At 41.9% G+C, this 26,439-nt stretch overlaps 2 protein-coding genes across 2 annotated transcripts in view; both read left to right on the top strand.

Annotated features, from left to right (window-relative positions):
- KDM8 (lysine demethylase 8) overlaps positions 1-9,018 on the top strand; it is a 402,374-nt gene extending 393,356 nt beyond the window's left edge. The window contains exon 8 of the mRNA XM_063143412.1: positions 8,935-9,018. The gene's annotated coding sequence lies outside the window, so the exon portion shown is untranslated. The remainder of the gene's footprint in view (positions 1-8,934) is intronic.
- Positions 1-26,439, top strand: part of LOC134410239 (BTB/POZ domain-containing protein KCTD5-like) — an 89,440-nt gene that overhangs the window by 44,889 nt on the left and 18,112 nt on the right. The window contains exon 6 of the mRNA XM_063143410.1: positions 9,960-10,018. Coding sequence (XP_062999480.1) covers positions 9,960-10,004 — 45 coding nt within the window. The 3' untranslated portion in view covers positions 10,005-10,018. The remainder of the gene's footprint in view (positions 1-9,959; positions 10,019-26,439) is intronic.

Raw genomic sequence — 26,439 nt, 5'->3', positions numbered from 1 at the left:
TCAAACAGGAATCTCCTCAAAGGGATGCCTTTCCATCCCTCGACACCATCAAGAACAATTACAACCGATGCCTCCCTGATAGGATGGGGAGCCCACTGCGACTCCCTTCTTGTTCAAGGCCGATAGGCACATTGTCAGGAAAGAGAACATATCAACCATCTCGAACTACTCGCAGTAGAGAAGGCACTGAAAGCCTTCACCTCGATCGTGGAAGGACGAAGTGTGCTGATCGCCGCAGTCCATGTGGCAGGAAAGGAGAACACCGTTGCGGACTTCCTGAGCAGGTCTTTCCATACCGACCACGAGTGGGAACTCGATCCCAAGACCAGGGAAGATCTCTTCCAATATTGGGGGCTGCCGGCGGTCGACGTCTTCGCTACAGAAGCCAACTCGGTATGCTCGGTATGCAGAGCAGGCAAAGGAAAAGACTCACTAGGAGATGCGTTCACCAGAACATAGAAGGGGAATTTACTTTACATGTTTCCCCCCTTTCCACTCCTAACAAGGGTGCTAGCCAAGATTCAGATGGACAAGTCGAACTGAATTCTAATAGCTCCTTGGTGGCCTTGACAACTGTGGTTCTCCCATGCTCTATGAATGTCGAACCACAACTACATAAGACTTCCATCGATACCGACGCTGTTAACCCGGGATGAAGGCAGAGTTCATCACCCAGACCTCTCGACACTGAAGATAACAGCGTGGAGGATAACCCCACACACTTCCTCCATACCGAAACCCTAACGGTCGACAAGATACTGTTAGTGTCGCGTAAATTGTCAACCAGGAAGTCCTATGCTAGTAAATGGGAAAGATTTTCTATTTTTGCCATGGGCAAGAATTTTCAACTGGATTCCTGTACGCTCGTCAGTATATTGCAATACCTACTATCGCTACACCAACAAGGACTGAAGTTATCATCGATCAGAGAACATCTAGCAGCGATTGCGGCTTCACATCGAGGCATCGATGGTTTCTCACCTTTCTCTCACCCTGTGACAACAAAATTCTTGAGAGGACTAAAGAATATAGCACCGATAGCCAAACATGTAGTTCCTTCCTGGAGCTTATCGGTGGTGCTACATGCCCTAACAAAGAAGCCTTTTGAGCCAATGGCTACAATAGACCTCAGACTACTATCCTTCAAAGTTGCCTTTTTGATAGCGATAACGTCAGCACGGCGTGCAAGTGAACTCAGGGCACTTAGGGTCGACCCTCCCTACACAATTTTTCATAAGGTTGTTCTCCGCACGGACATAGCCTTCCTTCCTAAGGTGGTCTCGACGTTTCATACCACACAGGACATCATCTTACCTGCGTTTTCCCCCAATCCTACAACACCAGTAGACTCTACGCTACACATGCTGGATGTGAGAAGGGCTCTTGCTTTCTACAAAGCCCGGACTGAGAACTTCAGGAAAACTGAGCAGCTCTTTGTTTGCTATGGGGAGCCCCGTAAGGGTTAATAGTTAACCTTAACTATTGAAATGGCGTATTCTCTGTCAAGCCTACAGTTATCAGAACCTGTGACAGCTCATTCAACTAGAGCTATGGTGACTTCAGTAGCTTTTAGCAGGGGAATCCCTCTAAGAGATGTATGCAAGGCAGCAACGTGGTCGACTCCATCCACGTTTGTCAAGCATTATAACCTCGACACCCGTGCACGGCAGGACTGTTCGTTTAGTAGAGCCGTCCTTTCCGAAGTGCTAAGATGACACACCAACCCACTTCCAGGTATGTCAGCTTGTTATTCACCCATATGTGTGATGCATAGAGACCACGAAGAAGAAATGCAGGTTGCTTACCTGTAACTGTAGTTCTTCGAGTGGTCATCTATGCATTCACACAACCCGCCCACCATCCCCTCTTGGTGGTATATCTTTAATGTGTTTCTCTTTAGAAGTATTTATATATATATATATATATATATATATGTACATGTTTAAGGGACTACAATGTCGGACTCCTGTAAACTGAGGTATAGGCGGGAACCGAGTGCACATGCGCAGTAGCTCTGGGGGATGGTTCCCGCCTAAAATGTTATACCAAGCTATTTGAGGTTCCGGTTTAGGTCTCCGCACTGGCGCAGAGCCCATATGTGTGAATGCATAGATGACCACTCGAAGAACTACAGTTACAGGTAAGCAACCTGCATTTGCCCGCTTTCACCGGTCTTATTTGTACTGGTTATAGAACTATTGGCGAACGTGATAAGAGAGGATGATGATATTGAGGGAGCAGGATGGAATGAGGAAATAAAAATAAATATGTTAGCAGATGACACAGTATTGACAATTAAAAATCCATTAGAGAAAATGGATAGAATAAAACATCATCTGAGGGAGTTTGAGGAAGTGACGGGATTAAGAATAAATTGGACAAAATCAAGATGATGTTTAATTATAGTAAAAAGGAGGAGAGAGATTGGGAGAGTAAAGAGAAGAATATGAAAGTTAAAGAAATAATAAAATATTTGGGAACTAAGCTTACTAAGAATTTAGAAGATTTTAAAAAGGAAAATTTAAATAGTTTGAAAAAAGAAGTTATGAGCAAACTAGAAAAAATATAAAAGGATAAATTTATCTTGGTTTGGAAGAATAGCCCTAAAAAAAATGAGGATTTTACCAAAGGTAAATTTCTTATTTAGAATTATGCCAATAAGAATATCAGAAAAAGAATTAAAAATCTGGCAAAGTATAGTAAATCATTTTTGTAATGGTGATAGAAAAGCGAGATTAAATTTAAAAAGTTGGTATGTAATGCAAAAAAAAGGGCTAGGGCTCCCAGACTTAAAATTATATTACGTAGCTAATAGGTTGAGACATGTAGTCAAAAGTATGATAGGATTAGGAGATTTAAGTTGGTTGGAGGATAGAAAGAGAGAGGATACAGATTGGAAATTAGAAAATATCTTTTTCAGTGATTATGCAAACAAATTGGGGGAAGAAATAGAGAACCCCCTCTTAAAAAATCACTGGGAAATATGGCGAGTATACAAAAAGGATTTACTTCTGAGTATTTCCCCAATATCACCAGTGATAAAGATGCGGAACTTTCCGGGAAATTTGAAAGACAAGTTGGGGAAAAGTTTAATAGAGAGAAAGTTAAAAGATTGGCTAGAAAAGATGAGAACTCGAGAAGAATTAAAGGAGAGATTAAAAGAGGGAAATTTAAACTATCTTCAATTAGAACAATGTACGAAGAAATGGCTAAAGGACAATGGAGAGTGTAGAGCGACTACGAAATTTGAGGAGCTGATCTTAAAAAAAGAAACTGAGAAAAGGGAAAATAAATTAATAAAATGGTTAACGAGTGAAATATATAGAATATTAATGGAAAAGGGGGAGACGGAAAGTGTAGGCAAGGTGGTTTGGGAAACTGATTTGAAGGAACAAATAGGGCAACAGAGCTGGGAAGGGATATGGAAACAAAGAGTGTTGAGAAATATGTCTGTGAGGATAAAAGAAAATTATTATAAGATTGTATGGAGGTGGTACCTAACCCCGGTAAGATTAAATAAAATAAATAAGATTAATTCAGCAAGCTGCTGGAGAGGTTGTCAAAAGAAAGGAACATATTTACATATGAGGTGGGAATGTGAATTTGTACAAAAAATATGGAAAATGGTGTTTAATGAGATAAAAGAAATTTTAGGAATGGAGATTGAAGAGACACCAATAGTGGCATTGTTATCATTATATGGAGAACTGAATTGTAATAAAGAGACAAAAGAATTGATAACAAATTTGTTAACAGCAGCAAGATTAATGATATCTAGAAACTGGAAGGTTCAATGGGATTATCATATAGAAGATTGGTATAAAGAAATATGGGATATTGCTATTAACGATAAATTAACATGTAATATCAAAGTTAGAAGAGGAATGATTAAAACGAATGATTTTGAGGGAATATGGAAACAATTTCTAGAATTTGTTTTATCAAAGGGGAGAGGGAAAACACCTCCAGAGGAAGCAATGAGATTTTGGAAACATGAATAAGATCCCATGGGTGGGGGGAGCACTTTTATGTTAATTATGATTATGTTAATAGAATTGTTAGGATATATGTTATCAAATGTTTATTTTCTATTATTGTGTATTATGTAGTATTGTTTTATTTGTACTGATGTATTGATTTGTATTGATGTTTAATAAAAAGTTTAAAAAAAGAAAAGAAAAAAAAAGACCTCAGACACACAATGTGGAATCCAGTAGTCCTTGTAGGCATGAATGCTCATCAGCCAACATCCTGCAGAGCAGCCATAGTGTTTGCGATATGGAGGAAAGGACAGAGAATGTTCAATACAAGGGAAGAAAGGAGGGTGGACATAGAAAAGGTACAATAGGACAAAGGTGTCGGCATATATGTGGCATTTAGGTAGGGTTTTTTTTTAAAGGCTGCAACCACATCTTAAGTATTTTTTAAAAGTATCGCTATCAAGTATACAAATTTAATCTTAAGAGCACAAACCTGTACATGTCTACGCAGAAGTAACTGCTATTGAGTTCAATGGGATTTACTCCCAAGAAAGTGGATATAGAATTGCAGCCTAAGATTCCCACACATTATTAAAAGTTAACCTCTTAACAAAAAGAAATGAATTAGGGGAAGTTGTACAAATGGAGAAGGAAGGGAAAGGAATAAAGAATTATTCAGAATAGTAGTCTAAGTGAGTATTCCAAAGCTTTTAAAACTGTATTCCCAGCTTCCTCTGCAAATACCCATTCATTAGAGATCCGGTTTTCTATATTTGGAGGTACATGCAAAAACTTCAGGCTTTGGGGGATTTTTATTTTTCAATGGAATCCTGAGGTCTTCCAACTGGAGCCAAACTGGTGGCTCAAGGAAGTGGAGGTAGAATTACAGAACAAGGTGCCTCTGAACCCAGGAATTTGTTTTCTGTACTGGAACTCTGGTCAGTAAACAAAACTTAAAACCATAAAATTCATAGTAAAACATTTAAAACAGAATAAAACCAAAGTAAAAAAACAGAGTAAAAGCCTGCAGCAGTGCAAAGATCTAAAATGCACTAATGCAATTTTTAATCTTGAACGGCTAAAAAGCCTGGGAAAATAAAATGGTCTTCACCTAGCATTGAAAATACCACAATTTAGTGCCAGGTGAGCCACTACTGAAAAGGCCTTCTCCTTAGTAGCCACCTGTCTCACATCATTTGGTGGGTGCACCTGGGTTGGGTCAGATTTACAGTGCCTTGCATAAGTATACACACACACACCCTTTGACTTATCTACATTTTGTAGTATTACAGCTTGGAATTAAAATGGAATTAATTGGCATGTTTATCATTTGATTTACACAATTTACTTAACACTTTGAAGGTATGAAATATTTTTTATTGTGGCATAGAAGTTAATTAAACACAAGCTGACCTTTGTTGGTTGTATAAATGAATGCCCTCCTGAGTCAATAAAAGCACCTTTGGCAGGACTTACAGTTGTGAGTCTTTTTGGATAAATCTCTACCAGCTTTGCAATACTTCTTGGCAAAATTTTTAGCAAAATTGCTCAAGCTCTGTCAGGTTGGATTTTCAAGTCTTGCCAAAGATTCTCAATCAGATTGAGGTTGGACTTTGCCTGGGCCATTCTAAGACATCCAGGTTCTTATTTTCAAACCACTCCAGTGTAACTTTGGCTATGTGTTTAGGGCCATTGTCCTGCTAGAAAGTGAACCTTGGCCAGTCCCAGGTCCATTGCAAGTTTTCCTCTAGAATTCCCTTGTATTTGGCTCCATCCATCTTGCCCTCAATCCTGACCAGCTCTGCCGAGGAAATGCATCCCCACAACATGCTGCTGCTCACCATGCTTCACTGTGGGGATGGTGTTGTTGTTGTTGTTGTTATATTTATTTGTATCGCGCCTTTTGCCCAATACTGGGCCTCAGGGCGATGAGCACTGTTGGCTTTGCATCACACATAGCGTTTTGCAGTAAGGCCAAAAAGTTCAATTTTGGTCTCATCAGACTAGAGAACCCTTTTCCATATGTTTGCTGTGACTCCCACATACCTTTTGGCAAAATCTAAATGGAATTTTAAACGGGTTTTTTTTCCAGCAATGATTTTTTTCTCACCACTCTTCCATAAAACCCAGCTTTGTGGAGTTTCTGCGGGATAGATGTCCCATGGATGGTTTCTCCCATCTCAGCTATGGATCTCTCCAGTCCTTCAGAGTGACCATTGGCCTCTTGTTGCTTCTCTGACTAATGTCCTCCTTACCTGGTCACTGAGTTACCTGGGCGGCCTTCTCTAGGCAGAGTTTCGGTTGTGCCATATTCTTTCCATTTTGTAATAATGGATTTAACAGTGCTCTGGAAGGATCTTTATAGTTTGGGATTTTTTTTATAACTCAATCCTGATTGGTGCTTCTCCAGAACTTTATCCTGGACATGTTTTGATAGCTCCTTGGTCTTCATAATGCTATTTGTTTAGATATGCACTCCAACGGCTCTGAGGCGTTCCAGAAACAGGTGTATTTTATCTGAGATCATGTAGTACTTGAATTGCACACAAGTGGACTCCGTTCAACTAATTATGTGACTTGTGAAGGCAGTTGGTTGCTCCAGAGCTTATTTTTCGGTGAATATTTACGCAATCAAGACCTCTCAGTTTTGTATTTGTAAATCATTTTGTAAAATATGTAGATTCTTTCCCCATTTTGACATATGGACTATTTTGCGTAGATCAGTAAGAAGAAATCCTAATTAACTCCATTTTAATTCCAGGTTGTAATATAACAAAATGTGTACAAGTCAAAGGGGGATGAATATTTATGCAAGGCACTGTATATGGAAGGAGATTATTCATGAGGTAACCTGGCCCCAAGCTGTTTGGAAGGAAAGGAACCTCTCGTGCAAGCACTGAGTCATTGCTGACTCTTGGAGGGACGCCAGGTTTCACTGACGTTTTCTTGGCAGGCCTTATAGCGGGGTGGTTTGCCGTTGCCTTCCCCAGCCATTATTACCTTTCCCCCAGCTAGCTGGGTACTCATTTTACCGACCTCGGGAGGATGGAAGGCTGAGTCGACCCGAACCGGCTGCCTGAAACCAGCTTCCGCTGGGATCGAACTCAGGCCGTGGGGAGAGTTTTGGCTGCAGAAACTGCTGCTTTACCGCTCTGTGCCACACGAGGCTGTTAAGCTGTTTAGAGCTTTGTAATTTAATACCAGCAATTTGAATTTGGCCTGGAAACAGACTGGCAGCCAGTGCAGATCATAAAGTGCTGACATGTTATGATCACATTGGCCAATCCATGTTCACTATCTTGCACCCAGTTTTGGACCTGATGATGTTTCTGGAAGCTCACACGCAAACCCTTTGGTACTCCTGTTTCCCCCCTTGATTTCAGTTGTCTAATTTGGGAGGAAAGAAAAGGCTGTCTATCTTGTTCAACTACTGGGAGTTGGAACCCCTTTGCTGGTCTATTTTATTATTTATTTGTTTAATTAATTAATTTATATACCCCCCTATAGCTGAAGTTTCTGGGCGGTTTACAATTGCAGCTCAGCTGGAGATTTACCCTTAGCTTCTGGCTGCCATTGCATAGATTTCTAACATTTCAAAGCTAGTAATTTTTAGGTACTTGAAAGGTGTGATTTAACCATAATATTTCTAGACCCAGGAAATACTTCAGAAGTATAATCAGAACTCAGCATGATATTACAGTGTGAACAGTCCTCTTATTACAACAATGCTGCCATAGGGAATGGTCCTGGGCCATCTGAAAGAGGCGGCAATGAGACCACTCCTGAAGAAACCTTCCTTGGACCCAGAAAATCTTAACAACTATAGGCTGGTGGCAAATGTTCCATTCCTGGGCAAGGTCCTTGAGCGGGTGGTTGTGGGCAAGCTCCAGACACTCTTGGATGACACTGATTATCTGGATCCATTTCAGTCAGTTTTCAGGCCTGGTTTTGGCACGGAAACAGCCTTGGTTGCCCTGTATGATGACCTATGTCGGGAGAAAGACAGGGGGAGTGTGACTGTTGATTCTCCTTGATCTCTCAGTGGCTTTCGATACCGTTGACCATGGTATCCTTCTGGAACGTCTGGCTGAGTTAGGAGTGGGAGGCACTGCATTGCAGTGGGTTCCGCTCCTACTTGGTGGGCCGGCTTCAGAAGGTGGTGCTTGGGGAACATTGCTCGGCCTCATGGATTCTCCAGTATGGGGTTCCGCAGGGGTCAGTCTTGTCTCCCATGCTGTTTAACATGTACATGAGACTGTTGGGTGCGGTCATCCGGAGTTTTGGAGTGCTTTGTCATCAGTACGCTGAAGACACGCAACTCCTCCTTTTCATCTTCATCAGGTGAGGCTGTGAATGTGCTGAACCTGTGCCCGGCAGCGACAATGGACTGGATGAGGGCTAATAAACTGAAACTCAGTCCAGACAAGACTGAGATGTTGCTGGTGGGTGGTTCTTCTGGCTGGATGGTGGCTGTTCAACCTGTTCTGGATGGGGTTGCACTCCCCCTGAAGAAGCAGGTTCGTAGCTTGGGGGTTCTCCTAGAACCATATCTGTCACTTGAGGCTGAGGTGGCCTCGATGGCATGAAGTGCCTTCTACCAACTCCCATTTGGTGGCCGGGCTACGCCCGTATCTGGACAAGGATAACCTAGCTTCAGTTGTCCATGCTCTGGTCATGGGGCAGCCTTTGAAGACGGTTCAGAAGCTGCAGGTTGTGCAAAATGCAGTGGCCAGATTGGTTAATAGAACCAGAAGGTTCGAACATATAACACTGATTCTGGCCTGCTTGCATTGGCTGCCCATAGATTTCTGAGCCCAATTCAAGGTGCTGGTTTTAACCCATAAAGCCTTATATGGCTTGGGACCACAATACTGATGGAACACCTCTCCCGACATGAACCTACCCGTACACTGCGCTCAACATCTAAGGTCCTCCTCCAAGTGCTTACTCCGAGGGAAGCTCAGAGGATGGCAACAAGGGAGAGGGCCTTTTCAGTGGTGGCCCCCCGATTATGGAATGATCTCCCCGATGAGGCTCACCTGGCTCTTTTCGGCACCAGGTCAAGACTTTTCTCCCAGGCATTTAACAGCATTTAACAACATATGCTAAGTTTTTTTTTTAATGGACTCCAAAACTGTTTTTGTTTAAATGGATACTGTTGTTTTATACTATTGTTTTTATATATTTATTTATTTATTTATTTATTACATTTCTATAGCGCCCAATAGCCGGAGCTCTCCATTTTTGATGGTTTTAAGTTTTGTATACTTTTTAATGTTCACTGTTTTTAACTTTTGTAAACTGCCCAGAGAGCTTCAGCTATGGGGCGTTATATAAATTTAATAAATGAATAAATAAATAATAGCACAGTCACTTAAATAGGCAGCACTGGAGAACCTTTGGGATTTTGCACGGGCATCGTTTGTTGTCCTCTGCACATTCTGCAGGTAACAGATTACCTACTCCTTTGGCAGCTTTGTATGTTACTTTTAATTCCTGCTCACCCTCTTCACAACTCTAGTGGCTTTCATACTGCTGTGTCATAACTGTGTCATAATTGTCTGGCTTAGCTGCTAGGTTTTTTGGTTCGAGATTTCCCTTTAGATCAACTCCCAAAGCTGCACATGCACACACACTGGCTCTTCTGGATCATGCACTTGAGATGCTGGCCTGGTGCTTCTGGGTCATCCTATCATCTTGTAAAGCTCCTGTGACTCTTACTTGTTAAGCCAGATCCAGGCCAGGCTTTCCAAATCCAAGTCCAATTTTCTCTTCATAGGACTGCACAGATTGTACTTGACTGTTGCAGTCATCTAAAGGTAACCTAGCAGAAGCCTGGCACCTTCTGCCACCTCCCTCAGACACCAAACAGCTTGAGGACCTATAGTAGAAACATTTGTACTTTCTTTGGCTTTACTCAACTTGCACTTTTTTCTTTTCCTTTCCTTCCTTTCTTTACACTTGCTGCATGAAACTCAGAGTGAAGACGAGGAGACGGATTACGATATGAATGACTCAGATTAAGTGTGTATGCAATGGTGAGCACTAGGAATTCACCTACCTGCTTCCCTCTTTCCTATCCTGGTGGTGCATCTTGTTTTTGTGTTTGTAGTTGCCTTTATCCCTAATACCAGGTGAAAATGCATCAGTAGAAGTATCCTTTGACTGCCTAGTAGTCCAGTTGTGTCTTGGCTCCTGTCTGTCTCGCTGCAGTTGGCCTTATGTTTTGCAAAGAGGGGAAGCAAAATTCCATTAGCAAGTGTTTGAAAGCAATTTGACCCAGAGGGCAACACTGGACTGATCTGCTCTGTGCTTGTGGAAAGTCAGGGACCTCCTGAGCAAGATAAAAGAAAAGGTACAAAGTTGTATGGGCTACAATACAATAGATTTTTTGTGATCATCACAGATGAGTTATGGTCATCGGGAAGTTCTGGAGGGCCAGATTTTGTCTTCAGGAGTGGCTCCTGGGAGGGCTGGATTTGGCCCATGGGTCTAAGGTTCCCCATCTCTTGTATAAAGACTCAAGTTTTGGCAAGATGAAAGGAGGGGGGGAGAGAGAAGGCTGCCAGGATTTTAGTAGTTGGGGTCAGGATGATCGAGTCACCAAGTGAGCTTCATAGCTGAGGCCCTAAGTGTGTAGCCATCAACACGATTACCCTTAAGCATCCTCTCCATCACTGTGGAGCCTAGGTAGCTCCCTGGTTCTCAGCGAAGTACAGGCGATGAAGCAAGGTGGCTAGAGTGCAAGTGGTGGAAAACTCTCCATGAAGATGATCGAACTCTGGCTAGAGCGAACTCTGTGCCTACCATGTGTCAATGAGGACAACCTCCATGGCATCCTTGGTTCCAATATTGAAGCCCATCGACACCTACTGTGATACATTTGTGATACATTTGGGGATAAAATTGCTTGTTTGCCTTCTGACTTGGATGCCACAGTTGACTCAAATCCAAAGAAGGTGTCCAGTGCTTCATCCAGTCCAGTTCTTTGGGATTGGTTTCAGCTTTTAGAACTAATGATGTAAACAAAATGTTTGAGGCTGTGTATTCTTGACCCATGCCCTTCATGGCTAATTCAAACTAGCTGGAGGGAACTGATTGGTTATCAGGTCCAACTTTCTGATACATGCTTGCAAGATACAGGGTAGCTCCTAGTCCAGCTGAGGCAGCTCCTCTTTTTTGCTTCTGCTCAGCTTGGAGTCAGGTATCAGAATGAGACTCCCTGCCCACTCAGCTGCTGATAGCAATCAGGCCACACCCCTTCTGATAGCAATCAGGCCATACCCCTTCAGGCCCTGCAGCAACTCTCAGGACATGCCCCATGACTCAGGAGCACATGGCAAGCACATGGCTTCTTTGAATTGGCAGCCTCCTGGATTTACTTGAGGCCTCTCTCCTCCTTGCCTTGGTCTCCTCTTCCCCTACACTCCCCTTGTCAAACTCCTGTTAGCTCTCCCTGTTCACTCTTTCTCTGGGGGCTAGCTTCCTTTTGTAGCTCCTTGTCCAGCTGAGGCAGCTCCTCTTCTCTTATATGCCTCAGCAACACATTATCCGCATTACATCACCAGCATTTAGCAGAGCTAGCCAGGATTTTTTTTAACCAATCTCTGTGATGTCCAGTATATATGAAACATCATTTTTATTGAATCAGCCTCCATTTTAAAAGTACATAGGGAAGCTAAGGCAACTTTACATTGACTGTATAGAGCTTTCCACTAACCTATTCCATTCCACTCTAACATACTAAACATCCACTTTATTACTTTCCAAAAGACATTTATAAACAACTATTGTAGGCTTAGTTTTATTTAATGAGCCAATTAATTCCTCCAACAGTATAGGAGATGCTGAAATATAAGATGGTCTTCCTGATACCATCATTCTCCAACATCCAGGAAGGGTTTGCTGGACTTGTACTATTCCAGGTATTCTGACTGTTTTTACACAGACAGGAGAGGATGGGGTTCATCTTGACAAGAACCTCATATGGATCAATGTTCTTACTTTCCATTGTGATCTTGGGTTGATGATGATAATAATATTTATTTATTTATTTATTTATTACCTGCCTTTCCCTCTGGATTGAGGTGGGGAACAACATTAGATACAAATACCATAAAATACATAAAACTGATTAAAATCATAAAACTGATACAATATTAAAATAACAGTCAAATATCATAAAATTCATCTGGGTAGGATAGAAGGTCCCCTCAGAGAAGGGACTCCAAGTCACTACAGGGACTGTACATAATACTTCAAACCATAGGGCCTTCTCTGCTGTGGCACCCCGGCTGTGGAATGAGCTCCCTAAGGAGGTTCACTTGGCACCTACATTATATTCTTTTAGATGCCAGGTGAAGACCTTTTTATTCTCCCAGTATTTTAACAGTCTATAAATTAATTTTAACTTTGCTGTTTTAAAATTGTATTTTAAATTTGTATTTTTGCATTGCTGCTGTTTTTATCTTGGTTGTGCTTTTATACTGTATTTTATATTATGTTTTTATACTGTTGTTTTACACTTTGGATTGTCTTAATTTTCTAAACCGCCCAGAGAGGTTCTGGTATTGGGCGGTATAGAAATGCAATAAATAAGTAAATACCCCTCTTGGTCCTGGAGGGGTCCCTGCAACTACAGGAGGTCATCAGAGCCTAGACCAGCTGCTCACAGCATGCACACGGTGTCAGCTGCACAGCCCTGCCCACCAGTCTCAGAACCAGTCACTTTGGTACTGCAGACTCTAGTCATGGAACTGATCATCTTGGTACCCATTGGAATTAACCCCAGTGCCACTGTAATGTCTATGGGTTCGGAGCGAAACTCTGATTCAGGTTTAGAGCAGGGTAATTGGGGATCCAGACCAGTCGTAGAAAGCCCTAGGCCATGAGAGTTTACCTTGGCTTGGCTTCCCATCTGGTTACAAACTGAGGGAGGGGTTGAATTAAGGCCCACTAAGGCTGTAGAAAATCAAAATGGTGGGAGCCTAACTCTGCCTGACTTTGCAAAGGGAGGAAGTGATGAACACTCCTAAGCAGCTGTAGATTTTGACCTTAAATGTAATGCCTGCAGCTCAGGAGGTTGACAGCCTCTCTACAAGAATCTAGCAGAGGAGAGACTTAGCTGAAGAAGGAGGTGTTTCAGACCTGTTTCGGGAACAGAGGCTGTCTAAAGCAAGCAGACAAGGCATGCTTTTCTTTAGGAAGCTTTTAGGATGTTTTTAGGAAATTTTAACAAATTATACTATGTTTTAATCAGTATTTTATGTATTTGATACTTACTGCTGTTCCCCGCCTCAATCAAAATGGAGAGGCGGGTAAGAAATAATAATAATTCCCTACTAGGCATAATTCTAGCTTGTGGGTTAGAATCCCCTATCAGATTGTAAAAAGGAGGGCTCTTGTGCCCCCTCCCTTGTATTTAAACCATTGACAAGGTGCTGGGGCCTCTGCTGGGAATATCTCATCTTTATTGCCCCATATTATTATTGCTTGGACTTACCACTGTCTGAATGGCCTGAAGCATCTTTCACCTGAACTCTCCATCAACTCTGGACCCTTGACTGTTTGAACCTTGTATCATTAAGATCCTGCCATGAAATATAATGCTGGAATCAATGTCTCTAGTGCCTGGACCACTTCCTTGTTTGGATTTGACCCTTCTTTAATGCCTGGATCATCCTAACACCTGGGATTTTAGCCCACCTGGGATCTAGTGTAGTAGAGCCCCCAAGAGGACAACCATCTTTCTGCTATTAATTTGGAACCTGGACTTAGTCTTTCAGAGACCATGAATTGAAGAGGCCCTGAAAAGGAACATGTCCACTGCCTGGTGCCCTCACTTTCTCTAGGTTGGACTTATCCTGACCTTTGATCTTTGAATCTTGATGTAGACTATTGTTGGACTAATCTTGAACCACATTTTAAATTGCCTGGAATGTTATCTTGCCTGAATTTATCATGACTTTAAACCTTATCTTGTAAGTTTGGCTGATCTCTGACTGTTGTAGTTATCCTTCATCGTGGTCTCTGTGTATAACACATATGGGCTCTGAGCCTGCACTGAGCTCATATCGGGAAACTTCTAAAGCTGAAGCAAATGTTTTGGTGGGAACCCCTCCCCAAGCTCCCCCAACCAACGGACATTCTCTTTGGTTACTCTGTTTGGGGGAGGCGCATATTGTTGAGACTTGTCGGTTTTGTATGAGATTCACAAAACAGACAAAACTCCATAGAGCGGATCGTCTCAGAGCGCTTCTTTGACAAAAAGTGTCAGAGGCTGCAGATCAGTCAATTTTTTTTTCAAAAACCACTATGACTGATTCTACCCTTTGTGTACCTCCTCCACATTCTCGGGTGTCAACCCTAGCCATGAGTCACCCCGAATCTCCAGCATCGGGCTGAACTCTAACACTCGCAATGGCAAAAAAGATATCAAAAAAGGCCAGAACGGTCAAACCATCAGAGGAAGGACATAAAAAGAAGAAAGACAAATCTACTAAAACTCTTCCTACAAAGACTACGCCATTATGGATTCCGAACCCCCCCTCCAGTGTTGGGATCTCCTATCAGACAACTGACTCCTTCGGTACCAACAGCACAAAATGCTCCATCGGTACCGCAGATGGAGAGAGCGCCCATGGCATCAGTGTCCAAAGGGGAAATAAGGGATACATCCCCTTCTAGAATGGGAACGACTCAAGAAGCCCAAGAGCATCAGGACTATGACCGTTGAGACCGAAGGAGGAGTTGCTCAACACATTCGCTCATCTCAGTTTTTTATGACTCTTGGGATCGAGGGCTTTATATGCTGTCAACCTGGACCCGCCATCCCAGATCTCCTGATAGGGAATGGGACACATATTCAAATTGGTCAGGGCCTCCTCGGATCTTGTATCAATATCCTGACTGGCACCGTGGACCAAATCAATATGATAAACGATCTTACTATTTTGCTGAACGCTTGTTTCAATATCCACCAAACTCATCTCGATACCAATCAACTCCTTCTGAATCACTGTGATGACCTCCTGTAGACGAGAGCATTCACCATACCGACCCATTGTTGACTTCGGTACTGACACCGACACCATTATTGGGTGAACCCACTAGATCTCATCATCGGCACCAAGAGCCTTCATCTCTGGACGGGATGGAGGCGAATACCATATCCCAGTTGAGAGTGATCCAAGTACCACCACTGGCTTCTTTACGAGATCACATAGATTCTACTGCTTGTAGAGGCATAGTACCACAAGCAGAGGATAAAGATACTGATTGACCCACTAGGCCGACATCTCTGTATTCAGGAGAAGATTACCAATCTGATACCTCCTCTGATTCAATGGTGGCTCCGTCGATACCATCCCCAGACAATGTTGCAACCACTCAATATCAAGAGGGTGCTTTTCCTTTGGAGGATACTTACCATTTTACTGACCAAATTCTGCGCATGGCCCAGACCTTGGGTATTGAAACCCAGCAACCATTGGAAAAGATAAACAACCCTGTCTTTGATGCCATCTTTACAGAAGCAGTGGCTCAATTAGCAATTCCTTTTCTCCCAACTTTACTTCATACAGTGAAGCAATCTTGGAAAGCCCCAGCAACCATGGGCCCAATGTCGAGATGGTTGGAATCACTCTATAAAGTGAAAGAGAAGGATGTGGGGTTTCTTTCTACACAGCCCAGACCCAATTCAATAATAGTAGAGTTGTCCCAAGGGAAAAGTAGAGATGTAAAATTTCTGGAAATTTTGAAGTCATGGGAAAAACCCGGTTTTCCCCAATTTTTTTCTGGAAAAAATGGGAATTTCTGGAAAAATTGAAATAATGCAATATTAGCACTTTTTACAGATTGCAAGTCACTTCGTTACTTTAGGAGCATAAAATGTAATTTTGTCCAAGTTGGTTTGGCATAAAATTATTACATTTGGTATATTAAAACTAATGTATTCAAACAATTATTACAAATTTAATTTACTTTTTTTTACTTTTTTGGGGTAACAAATGGAGCTACAAGCTCCTGAACTGTTAGGAACACCTGAACTGTAAGGAACCTCTTTGGTTCTGCCAGTTTATGAGCAGGCAAAAAACAATTTTAAAAAACAACAACTGAAGAAACCACCAATATTAGTAACAAAGAAAATTATTTATGTCTCCGCTAGTCCTCCAGTGTCAAGACATAAAGCCCCCCATTCCCATAAAAAGAATTGAGAAAAATGGGGAGGAGGGACCAAGATTCAATGAATATGCATGAAATTTAATCAGACTCATTTTCTGACCTATAGCTATCAGTATAAGTTTCAGTCTCTGCTTACATGGAAGTGCCCTCTAGAGGCAGAAATGCATCTTGCTCTTGCATTTGAGACTTGTAGTCTCAGTTTGCAACCTAGGACTTGCTTGTCCTTGGTGCACAGACATTGTAATAATCTGATACTGTACAGTTTTTAGAAATCATTTGGAGAAGTAAATATCTGAACACCTTGTCTTAAACATTTTATTCATCATGCTAAAATAAAACATCCCATAATCTGTTTTTTCTTCTTTTTTTCAATTTTTCCAATTTTTTGGAAAAAAACAAAAAAGTCTTTGGAAAAAAACAGGGGGAAATGGTTTTTTCCCAAATTTTTCCAGTTTTTTTTTCTATGCCTTCACATCTCTAGGAAAAGTCAAAAGATTCATGCTTCTCCCACTGATAAAGAGGGATGACGGCTAGATCTCCTAGGTCGTCGAATCTATTCCTCAATGGTTCTGGGACTGAGAGGACTATCTCACAATGATGTCCCGATACCAACCTTTTTTATGGGAAAAGATGGATGCATTATGTAATCAGCTCCCAGAAGAATAAAGGGAACTCACCAGAGTTTTCCAAACTGAGGCTCTTCACCTTTCCTGTCAGCAACTCAATATGACATGCCATCTAACAGATTGCAATATGAAGGCTATGGTAGGGGCAATAGCCCTATGTCTGAGACTCTGGGGGGCACTCTACACATGCTCCTTCCTAAGTGGAACTTTGTATTACCAAGAACTTGCTATGGAAAGTACTGTGAGGCTGTGGATTGTTGTGGATTGTGTGTCGTTAGCTCAGTGCACCAGCAGACTGGGCTTGATTGGCGATTGTGGGCCTTCTTTCCTCTGCCTTGATTCATGCAGCGAAGAGTTGGCCATGTGACAGCATTGGAATAGAACTCCTTGTGTCTGAGGGTTCACCTTTCCCTGTGATCTTATTTAAGCCTTTACCATGTTGCCTTTGAGTTACCAACGTATGATCCGAGGTTGGACTAGCTCTCTTTGGGTGGTTTGTTAGAACTTTCGAGAATTTGCTCCTTTGTCCTTTTTCCTTACTGTCCAGAAAAATTATGGGACCTTCTGATCATAGAATCATAGAATAGTAGAGTTGGAAGGGGCCTATAAGGCCATCGAGTCCAACCCCTCACTCAGTGCAGGAATCCACCCTAAAGCATACCTGACAAATTAGCTATCCCACCCAATTTTGTGTCATCTGCAAATTTGATAAGCGTTTCCTGCACCGCATACAAATCATTAATAAAAATGTTGAAGAGCACTGGGCCCAGGACTGAGCCCTGCAGTACCCCACTCATTTCCTCCCCCCAGTTTGAGAACGTACCATTGATAAGTACTCTTTGAGTCCAATTTTGTAGCCAAGTGTGAATCCACCTAATAGTTGTTCCATCTGTAAAGGAAACCACACTCAGCCAAACCGGCTGCCCACTGGATTTTTGCACAGATCTCGGAATAAAGCACACAGCTCTCAATTTGAAAGGGTTAAGCCCAATCCTTTATTGAAATAGGAAGGGTAAGAGGCAAGCATATACATCAGATTAGCTACTAAAATAGATACATAAACCCCGAACCCCATACCAGCAAACTAAAACATTTGTTACAGAATATACTTCCCGCAGCCAGGTGTCCTTCAGCTCAGGCCCTGGCCTCAGAGTTGGTAGACTTTTTAAGGCCTTGCTATTCAACTCCTCCCCCTCCCTCCAGATGGGCCAATTTCTCTTTCACAGTTGCAAATTGCCCCAAGGTCACTGCTCTCGCCTCAACGGAGCCAGGAGATGGCTTCCCGCCTACAGCCAGGTGGAGAGATAAGCGGTACTTCTGCATTTCTATAACAGACAATGGACAAGAATAAATTGCTAAAAACAGTAATTCTGAGTACACTTAACCCTTTCCTTACACCATCTACCCCACTTTTAGCTAGTTTGTTAATCAGAAACTAACAAACTTTAGAAACAAACTTTAGCTAGTTTGTTAACCCTGGATTGGCCAGGGTTCAGCCATTCCAAGTCTGAAGCAGATGAGTTCAACCCTTGTTCTATATGATTACCATTCATGGACCACCTATAGATCCTCTTGCGTCTTGAGAAGATTAGCACTTTAGATTTATAAAAATTAATTGTTAATTGTTAATTGGTTGATTTCACAGGAGCTGGTAAACGCTGCCAATAGACGCAAGAGGCCAACCCTGGTTTGTGAGAGTAGTGCAGCATCGCCTGCATAAAGTAAAATGGGAATCCTTGAATTAGCCAATTTGAGGGTGAGAATCAATAATATTCAAAACGGTTGGTAAATTGCTAAAAATATATTGAATAAAAATGGGGCTAAAACACAACCTTGTCTTATACCTCTAGTTGACATCATTGGTTTAGACAAACTGCCAGAGGACCTGCTTCTAATTTGAATTTCAGTTTGGTGATAGAGATTTTGAATTAAATATAAGAGTCTGGCACTGCATAGATGTGTCTGAAATTTGGTATACCTAAGCAGTTCCAGGGCATCTGTAAGGTCACCAACTTTTGTTTGTCTCATGAAAAATGAGGAAGTTAAAGCACTTTGCTTTGACTGGTTTGCCTGAAAAATCACATTTTGAGCAGTGGATTACAGGAAAACCATTGCACAGATGTGTCTGAAATTTGGTACACCTGAGCATCTCCAAGGTCACCAACTTTTATATTTCTGTGTTGAAAAATAGTTATAGATGTTTATTTTTCCAATGGAAGTCTATGGGGAAATGAAAAAAAACATGAATGATGTGGACATCTGAATCTTGACTTGGATCCAAGGTGAGGCGGACTGGGTCCCAATTGATCCGAAGCAAATCAGGCTCAATTCAGAAGGTCCGAATCGGGATCTGAAGTGAATCAGGGGGTCCGTGCACAACCCTAGCCTTTAATGCAGGAACCTTCCCAAGGCGTATTACAAAATAAAATAGATCTATACAATTTCATAAAAACAACCATCTAAAATACAATAAAAACACACATAATCAGGAGGAGACCAGAGTAAACAAAAAACTTTTCAGGGTCTTCCTAAAAGCCTGCAATGGTGAGGCCTGACAATGGTGTAGGGCCTCTGTGGAAGGCTCACTCTCATATACTTGTCCACCTAACTGCCCTCAAAGGTGGGCAAGTGTGAAGGGCCTCTGCTGCTCTTCTTAAAGTGTAGGCACAGTGATGTGGGTAAAGGCACTCCTTCAAGTAATTTGGTCCCAAACTATTTAAGGCTTTAAATGTCCAACAGAATTTGTGTGTGTGTGTTTTGTTGAAACTTACAATTAAAAATTGATTTTAAAAAAGGGCTTTAAAGTTCAAAACTAGCATTTTAAGTTGGACTTGGAAACCCACAGGTATCAAGTGCAACTGGCCCAGTATAGGCAATATATGATCTGACTGCCTCACCCTCTGTCATGTCTAACCCTACTGCCCCTGCTTTGGGAGAAGGGGTTTCAGGTAATCAATCAGAATCAGATTCAGAACTAGAAGACACAGTGCCAGACACCAGCCAGACCGTACCAGTGGGGGAGGAAGCTCTCACGGGAGATTCCTCAGCTGGGAATCAGCAGGGCCGGTGCCAGACTATTTTGCACCCTAGGCAAGGTGAGCTACTTTCACACACCCCAAGAAAAATTGCCAACTTTGATTTTTAAGAACAGATGTTTTGTAGAAAAAATAAGAAGCACAAAACTTGAAACTGCTAAATTTCATTTCATTTCATTTTCATTTCATTTATTGCATTTTTATACCGCCCAATAGCCGAAGCTCTCTGGGCGGTTTACAAAAATGAAAAACTACAACAATATTTAACAATGTTGTTTAACAATCTGGTTTAACAATCTAGAATCAACAATATCACAATAATATTCAAAATATACTAAATACACGTGTACAGCAAAACAAACCAGATTAAGGGGGGGGAAGCCTTCAGCTCCAGCCTTGCTTTAAAGTGGGGGGAAGCAGGTGGACTAGCTCACCCTTGATTTCTCCCCCAGAAGCAGTGCAAGATTAAGTAATAATCAAATTTTGATTATTTTTCACAAATTAAAAGAACATATTTTGGCAAACAAATAATTTTGAGTGCACTCGGTAAAAAGTATATCTCTCCCATTGGCAATACAACATTAAAAACTTTGACTTATACTATTTAAGGTAACTTGGCGTAACCAGCCCATCATGGAAGTTAAAGAACTATGGCAACAGGAAAAACTTACAATTATTCATTAGTCGCACCAGTCACCAGCATGACATCGTGTGTGTTTTTACAGAAAACCTTCAGAAATTAGGCTACCATTATACATGCATGCCATCATGTACTAATATCATTACTGATATTAAAGTCAGCACTTGTGCTTAAATAATGGGCATTTGTGGATTTAAATCTGCTATCCTTAGATGGACAGATGCAGAGCAGCCCAAATTGGAGGTTTTGATGTATTGTATTATTTCCCAAGTTTTCACTTTTCATAAAATCATAGTAGAGTTGTAAGGTGCTACGAGGCCACTGAGTCCAACCCCCTGCTCAATGTAGGAATCTCTATGCTTCATTCCAAGGATTCCCAGGGATCAAGCTCATTGTATGCAACCAGGGTCTGGATGTTAGGAGATCTGTCAGAGTTAGTGAACATCAAATTACGCCCATGTGGAAGCCACATTAAATTACTCCTCATGGCAGCTATCTCCATGTGGCAAGCCATATGGCAGTATTGTTATAGCAGCTGGCAGCCTATTTTTTTGTTAGGCAGATCACTGTTTAATAGTCCAGAATGCCCAGTTGATGTTTGATCAGTGGGAGCTAATGGCTAGGAGATGGTTTCTTGTTACACTGGGGATCTCTTCATGTTTTTAAATGAGATACCCATACCCATCAGAGTTTGTATAAGTTGACACACCCTCCAGCTGAAGGGATGGAGCAGCAGCATTTAGACATTTTAAAGGCACAGAAGCAGAGAGAGCTGAGTTAGATAAGAATGGAGCCCCTCTATGGTTCTCTTGTAAGGTGAAGATCAGATATGGCCTGATCTGGCATAAGATACAAGAGCTGCATTGGAGAATTTCTTTCACTAATCCACTTACACATTGCATATATATTTGTAATAATAGAGTTATTACAAAATTACCATCAGTCTTTCATGCTCTCACAACCAAAGGAAACAAAACTCTGTGGTACGTCCTATGGAATTTCTTACCATCCTAAAAAGTAGAGATTGGACTGGGGACTTTGCTCAATGCCACTGTAATTTTTAGTTATGGAAGCTTTTGATTGGGTAAAGAGGGCTCCCTAATGACCATCAGTTTGGAACTCAATGGGAGCTATTAGCCCAGCAAAGGCCTGGGAGAAGACTGAGGGCTTTTACACATATTGTCCACCACCTCTCTTCCTGTTTCAGTGGTTGCAGCTGGAGCTTTAACCACCACTACCTGTGCTCTGGATTGCAGGACAACGGAGGGGAGTCAGGAACTAAGGCAGGGCTTGGGATGAGGTCGAAGAAGTTCCTTGGAGTCCTAGGCTAGGCATCCCTGTGAAGGGACTCCTCAGGCTGCCCCATGTCCTCTGTGGGAGTATGGATTGGTGTAATCCCAATCCTCCTTCTCTGAAGAAGTCTCCCCTGAGTTTGGATTGGCCAGGAGTCTGACACTGGAGCAGTGTGGTGGGATACTACACATTAATGGATTGTGTGAGTCAGAGTAGGTATCAAAATGAAGTAACAATATTTTAAATTAGTTTCCATGTAGTCTTCAATGATTCCCCTCCCTGCTATATAACCTGGCCGAGATAAATTTTGAGTGGAATCAAGAAATAATACTTTGGCAAGAAGAGTTGTTCCCACCTAATGGTGGCCTATGTGCACAGTCTTATATCTCCTCCTCCCTCCCAATCCCCTTTCCTTTTGTGTCATGTCTTTTAGATTGTAAGCCTGTGGGCAGGGACTGTCAAAAATACTTTTGTAAGCCGCCGTGAGAGCCTTTTTTGGCTGAATGGCGGCATAAAAATCCTTAAATAAATAAATAAATAAATAACCATCCAGAAAGCAGTCATACTTAAAACATGTTCAATAGTTCGGACATTTCTGAATCAGTAAAAGACTTGGCAAAGCCCATCATGTTGATCTAGAAAAACCACCACAAGCAAGAAAAGATAGATGATGATGATAGCAACCCTGTTAGTTTTTTAAAAGGCTTTTAAGAAGGATGAAAATTATCACCCATATACGTCATGCCAATTGTAGCAAACAAATTGGAAAGGAAATGCATTATTTAATAGGAATATCTCCTCCAAATCATCCCCCCAACTCACACACAGAAAGCTACAGCCCTCCCCCACACACACTGCAAACATTCAGACATCAATACACTCTTACACTGCCAGCACACGTGCACGCATGCACACACTCAGCATCACTCACTCCAAGTAGTAGAAAGCATCAGCTAAGATACCAAAGAGGTTGCTAGGAGCAGCGCTGCCTGTACTCTAGATGCTGAAAATCCAGGGAAGGCAAATTCAACTACTTCTGCTCTCTCTTTGCTTAGCTCTCTCTGACCAACTGCGTGCATGCAGGGTACCAGGCGGGGTTCGCCTCGACAGCGCAGCTTTCCTTACAGCCTGCATGTGGCCGTGCAACAATCTGACCCCCATCAGAGAGGCAGCAGAACCGGGCTCTCTGTCTTCCTGCGCCCCTCCTGGGAGGAGGGAGGCGAGCGGCGCCGAGCACGGGTACCTCACAGCCATAGAGCTGCCCGAGCTGCTCCACAATCCACGCACGCAGACACACACTCAGCATCACTCACTCCAAACAAACACATGCATGCATGCACACATGCATTCACTCAAAGATCCCATGCATTCACCCATACATTCTCTCTCTCGCTCTCTCGCTCTTTCTCACACATACACACACACACTCAGTCTTACCTTACTCGCTTCTTCTCTTCTTCCTGCTGCTTGCTTTTTGCTGCTGCCTGCTGCTTCTTCCTTTTCTTCCTCCCCTTCTTCAGTGCTGGGGTGTGTGTGCTGGAGGCTGTGTTGAAGAGTTCTTGCAGTCCCCAGCAACTCGTCTCTGATCTGATGCAGGCATCGCCCAGCCACTCGGCTTGTGCGACACAAGGCGATGGGTGGGGCTGGAGTCAGCTTCCCCGCCTGTCACCTTGCATGATGTATCCCAGAAGTACGACACACACGAGGCGAGTCCGAACGTGTGTGTCATGGAGCCGCCCTCCGACACTGGGCTAGAGTGGCTCTGGGAGGGCGGCTCCAGCGCGTTCCGGAAGTCTGAATTGTCAGGAGGGTGATGTGTTTCACACCAGCAGAGCATGCACAGAGTGCAAATAATGCAAGCAGAACCAGAGGATCCAGGTAGCAGATGAAACAGTCCAATGAAGAAGGAAGCACTCAGACACAGTAGCTTTAACTACTAATCTAAGTTTACTTTACAAGTATATACAGAGTAAAATACAGAATGACACTCCAGCAAACTCTCCAATATTCTTTCTCCAAACTCTCCACACTGATTCCCCATCAGTAACATATTTATACAAATGAACACCAATCACAGTGTTCTCATGTAATGTGAACACTGGATTGCATCAGCTAATTTTGCTGTTCTGCCCAGATACCCTCCACCTGTGTATCTGGCCTCTTTCCAAAGTCTTGAGATGACTTCTTCTTAGGTCTCTAGTTCCAGCAAAAACTTACACAGGTTAAAAACCTGACACCCCTCCTTTTTTCTGAAACTAGAATTTATACATATACATTTAACTTATCATTCCAAGCTGTTTGATTAATTCCATATGCTTATGTACACTTAGAGGCTTCGTTAGTACATCAGCAACATTCTCATTTGTGTTACAGTAAATAAGATCAATTAATCCTTCTTGCACAGCTTGTCTTACATTGCAGTAACGAATGTCCACATGTTTGCTTCTTGTATGCATTCTTTCAGACTTTGCCATGTGAATGCAAGTCTGATTGTCCTCAAACACTTTAATTGGTGTTTCTACCTGCACTTTTATATCTTTTAGTAATTGTACAAACCAAATTACTTCAGTGCAGACTTCAGATAAAGCAGCAAACTCAGCTTCTGAAGTTGACAGTGCTACCAGACTTTGTTTCCTGGATTTCCACCCAATTAAATTGTTTCCAAACTTTATCACAATTCCTGAAGTGGATTTTCTGTTTTGGGTATCGCCAGCCCAATCACTGTCCACATAGCACTCTAAAAATAATGTGTCTGACGGTTTTAACTTTAATGACACATCTATAGTGCTTTTCAGGTATTTAAATACTCTTTTTACTGCTTGCCAAGCACTATTTGTGGGTTTTGAAACAAATCTACTTAGAATGCCAACTGCATTTGCTATATCTGGCCTAGACCACTGTGCCAGATATAGTAGACTTCCAATTGCAGATTGGTATATCTCCTTATCACAAAATTCTGCATCTTGATCATTACATTGAAATCCTGCCACCATGGGGGTTTTGGCACCATTACACTCCTCCATGTTGAACTTTGTAAGCAGATTCCTGATCTTTGATTTCTGGCTTAATTCATAAACCCCTTGTTTCTTTGTGATTTCTACTCCCAGATAATCATGTATCTGACCCAAATTTTTTAGTTCAAAGAATTTACCTAATTGTTTTTCAAACTTTTCAACCTGGGCTTTTGTTCTGGCAATCAAACAGATGTCATCAACAAATGTCAGTAGCCACATTTGTTCACCTTTTACATTTTTTGTATAAAAACATGGATCTGCTATTCCATTACTGAAACCCAATGATTCAAGTGCTTCATGCAAACATTGGTTCCAATTTCTTGCAGACTGTTTCAAACCATAAATTGCCCTGTTTAATTTGTATACAGAACCTGGCACTTGAGATTCATACCCTGGAATTTGGGCCATGAAAACAGTTTCTTTTAGTTCTGCATTCAGATAAGCAGTTTTCACATCAAAATGAAAAACTTCACAATCATATTTTGCAGCCAGAGCTAATGCAATTCTCATAGATTCAGCTCTTACTGTGGGTGCAAAAACTTCATCAAAATTTACATTTTTTCTTTGTGTGAACCCTTGAGCAACAAGTCTTGCCTTGTATTTCGTTTCTCCTGTTTGCAAAAATTTTTTCTTAAAAACCCACCTACAACCTACTGCTTTTTCACCTTTAGGTAGCATTGTAGGGGTAAAAACATTGTACTTCGCCATAGACTTCATTTCTTCATCCATGGCCTCAAACCATTTTTCTTTCTCTGGCTTTGAGAGCTTCAGTACATTTTCAAAACTTTCAGGCTCATAGCTCACTTGGCAAACCCTGACTTCACTTGCTGTGAAACGATCAGGTGGAATGCCTTTGTTACTTCTTTCTGACCTTCTGGGGACAAAAGAACTTGTAGCTGCCTCCTCCTCCTCCTTCTTTGGACTTAAAGAAGTTTGGCTATCTAACCTAGCTGCTTGCTCTTCCGCTAGTTGTGGTGTTTTTTCAGAATTTTTACTCTCTGGCAAAAACACTTGACTGCCATGCAAACGTTCCCAATTACATTGCTCTTGGAATTCAGCAGACCTGGAAATAATTACCTCTCCATTGTCTGCATAAAACCTGTATGCCTTTGAACCTGGAGCATACCCCAAGAACGTCATTTTCCTGGCTTTAAACTGTCCTTTCCTCCTAATAGCCTTTGGAACATGTACCCAAGCAGTGCTACCAAACACTCTCAAATGAGACAGTGATGGCTTTTTTCCAAACATTAGGAAATATGGACTACTGTTAACTGCTGTACTCCACAGTCTATTTACAATGTAATTTGCTGTAAGCAGTGCTTCACCCCAAAAATGTGCTTTTAGTCCAGAATCAGCCAACATGGCATCCTTCATGGTTTGCAGAACGCCATTTCGCCTTTCTGCGACACCATTTTGCCATGGGGAATATGGGGCACTACGTCTGGCTGAGATTCCTTTGTTCCTTAGCCATTTCTGAAAATCAGTAGACATAAATTCCCATCCAAAATCACTTTGAAGTTGTTTTACCTTAGTAGAGAATTTTCTCTCCACCCAACTTTGCCAATTTTTGAAAATTTCAAACGTTTCACTTTTGTTCTTCATAACATAGCAAAAACCATATCTGCTATAGTCATCCACCAGGATTAAAGCATACCTCGCCCCTCCTAG

Source organism: Elgaria multicarinata, chromosome 17, assembly GCF_023053635.1.
Source record: "Elgaria multicarinata webbii isolate HBS135686 ecotype San Diego chromosome 17, rElgMul1.1.pri, whole genome shotgun sequence".
In the NCBI taxonomy this organism is placed as follows: domain Eukaryota; kingdom Metazoa; phylum Chordata; class Lepidosauria; order Squamata; family Anguidae; genus Elgaria; species Elgaria multicarinata.
This window is presented reverse-complemented; position numbering and strand designations above follow the sequence as displayed.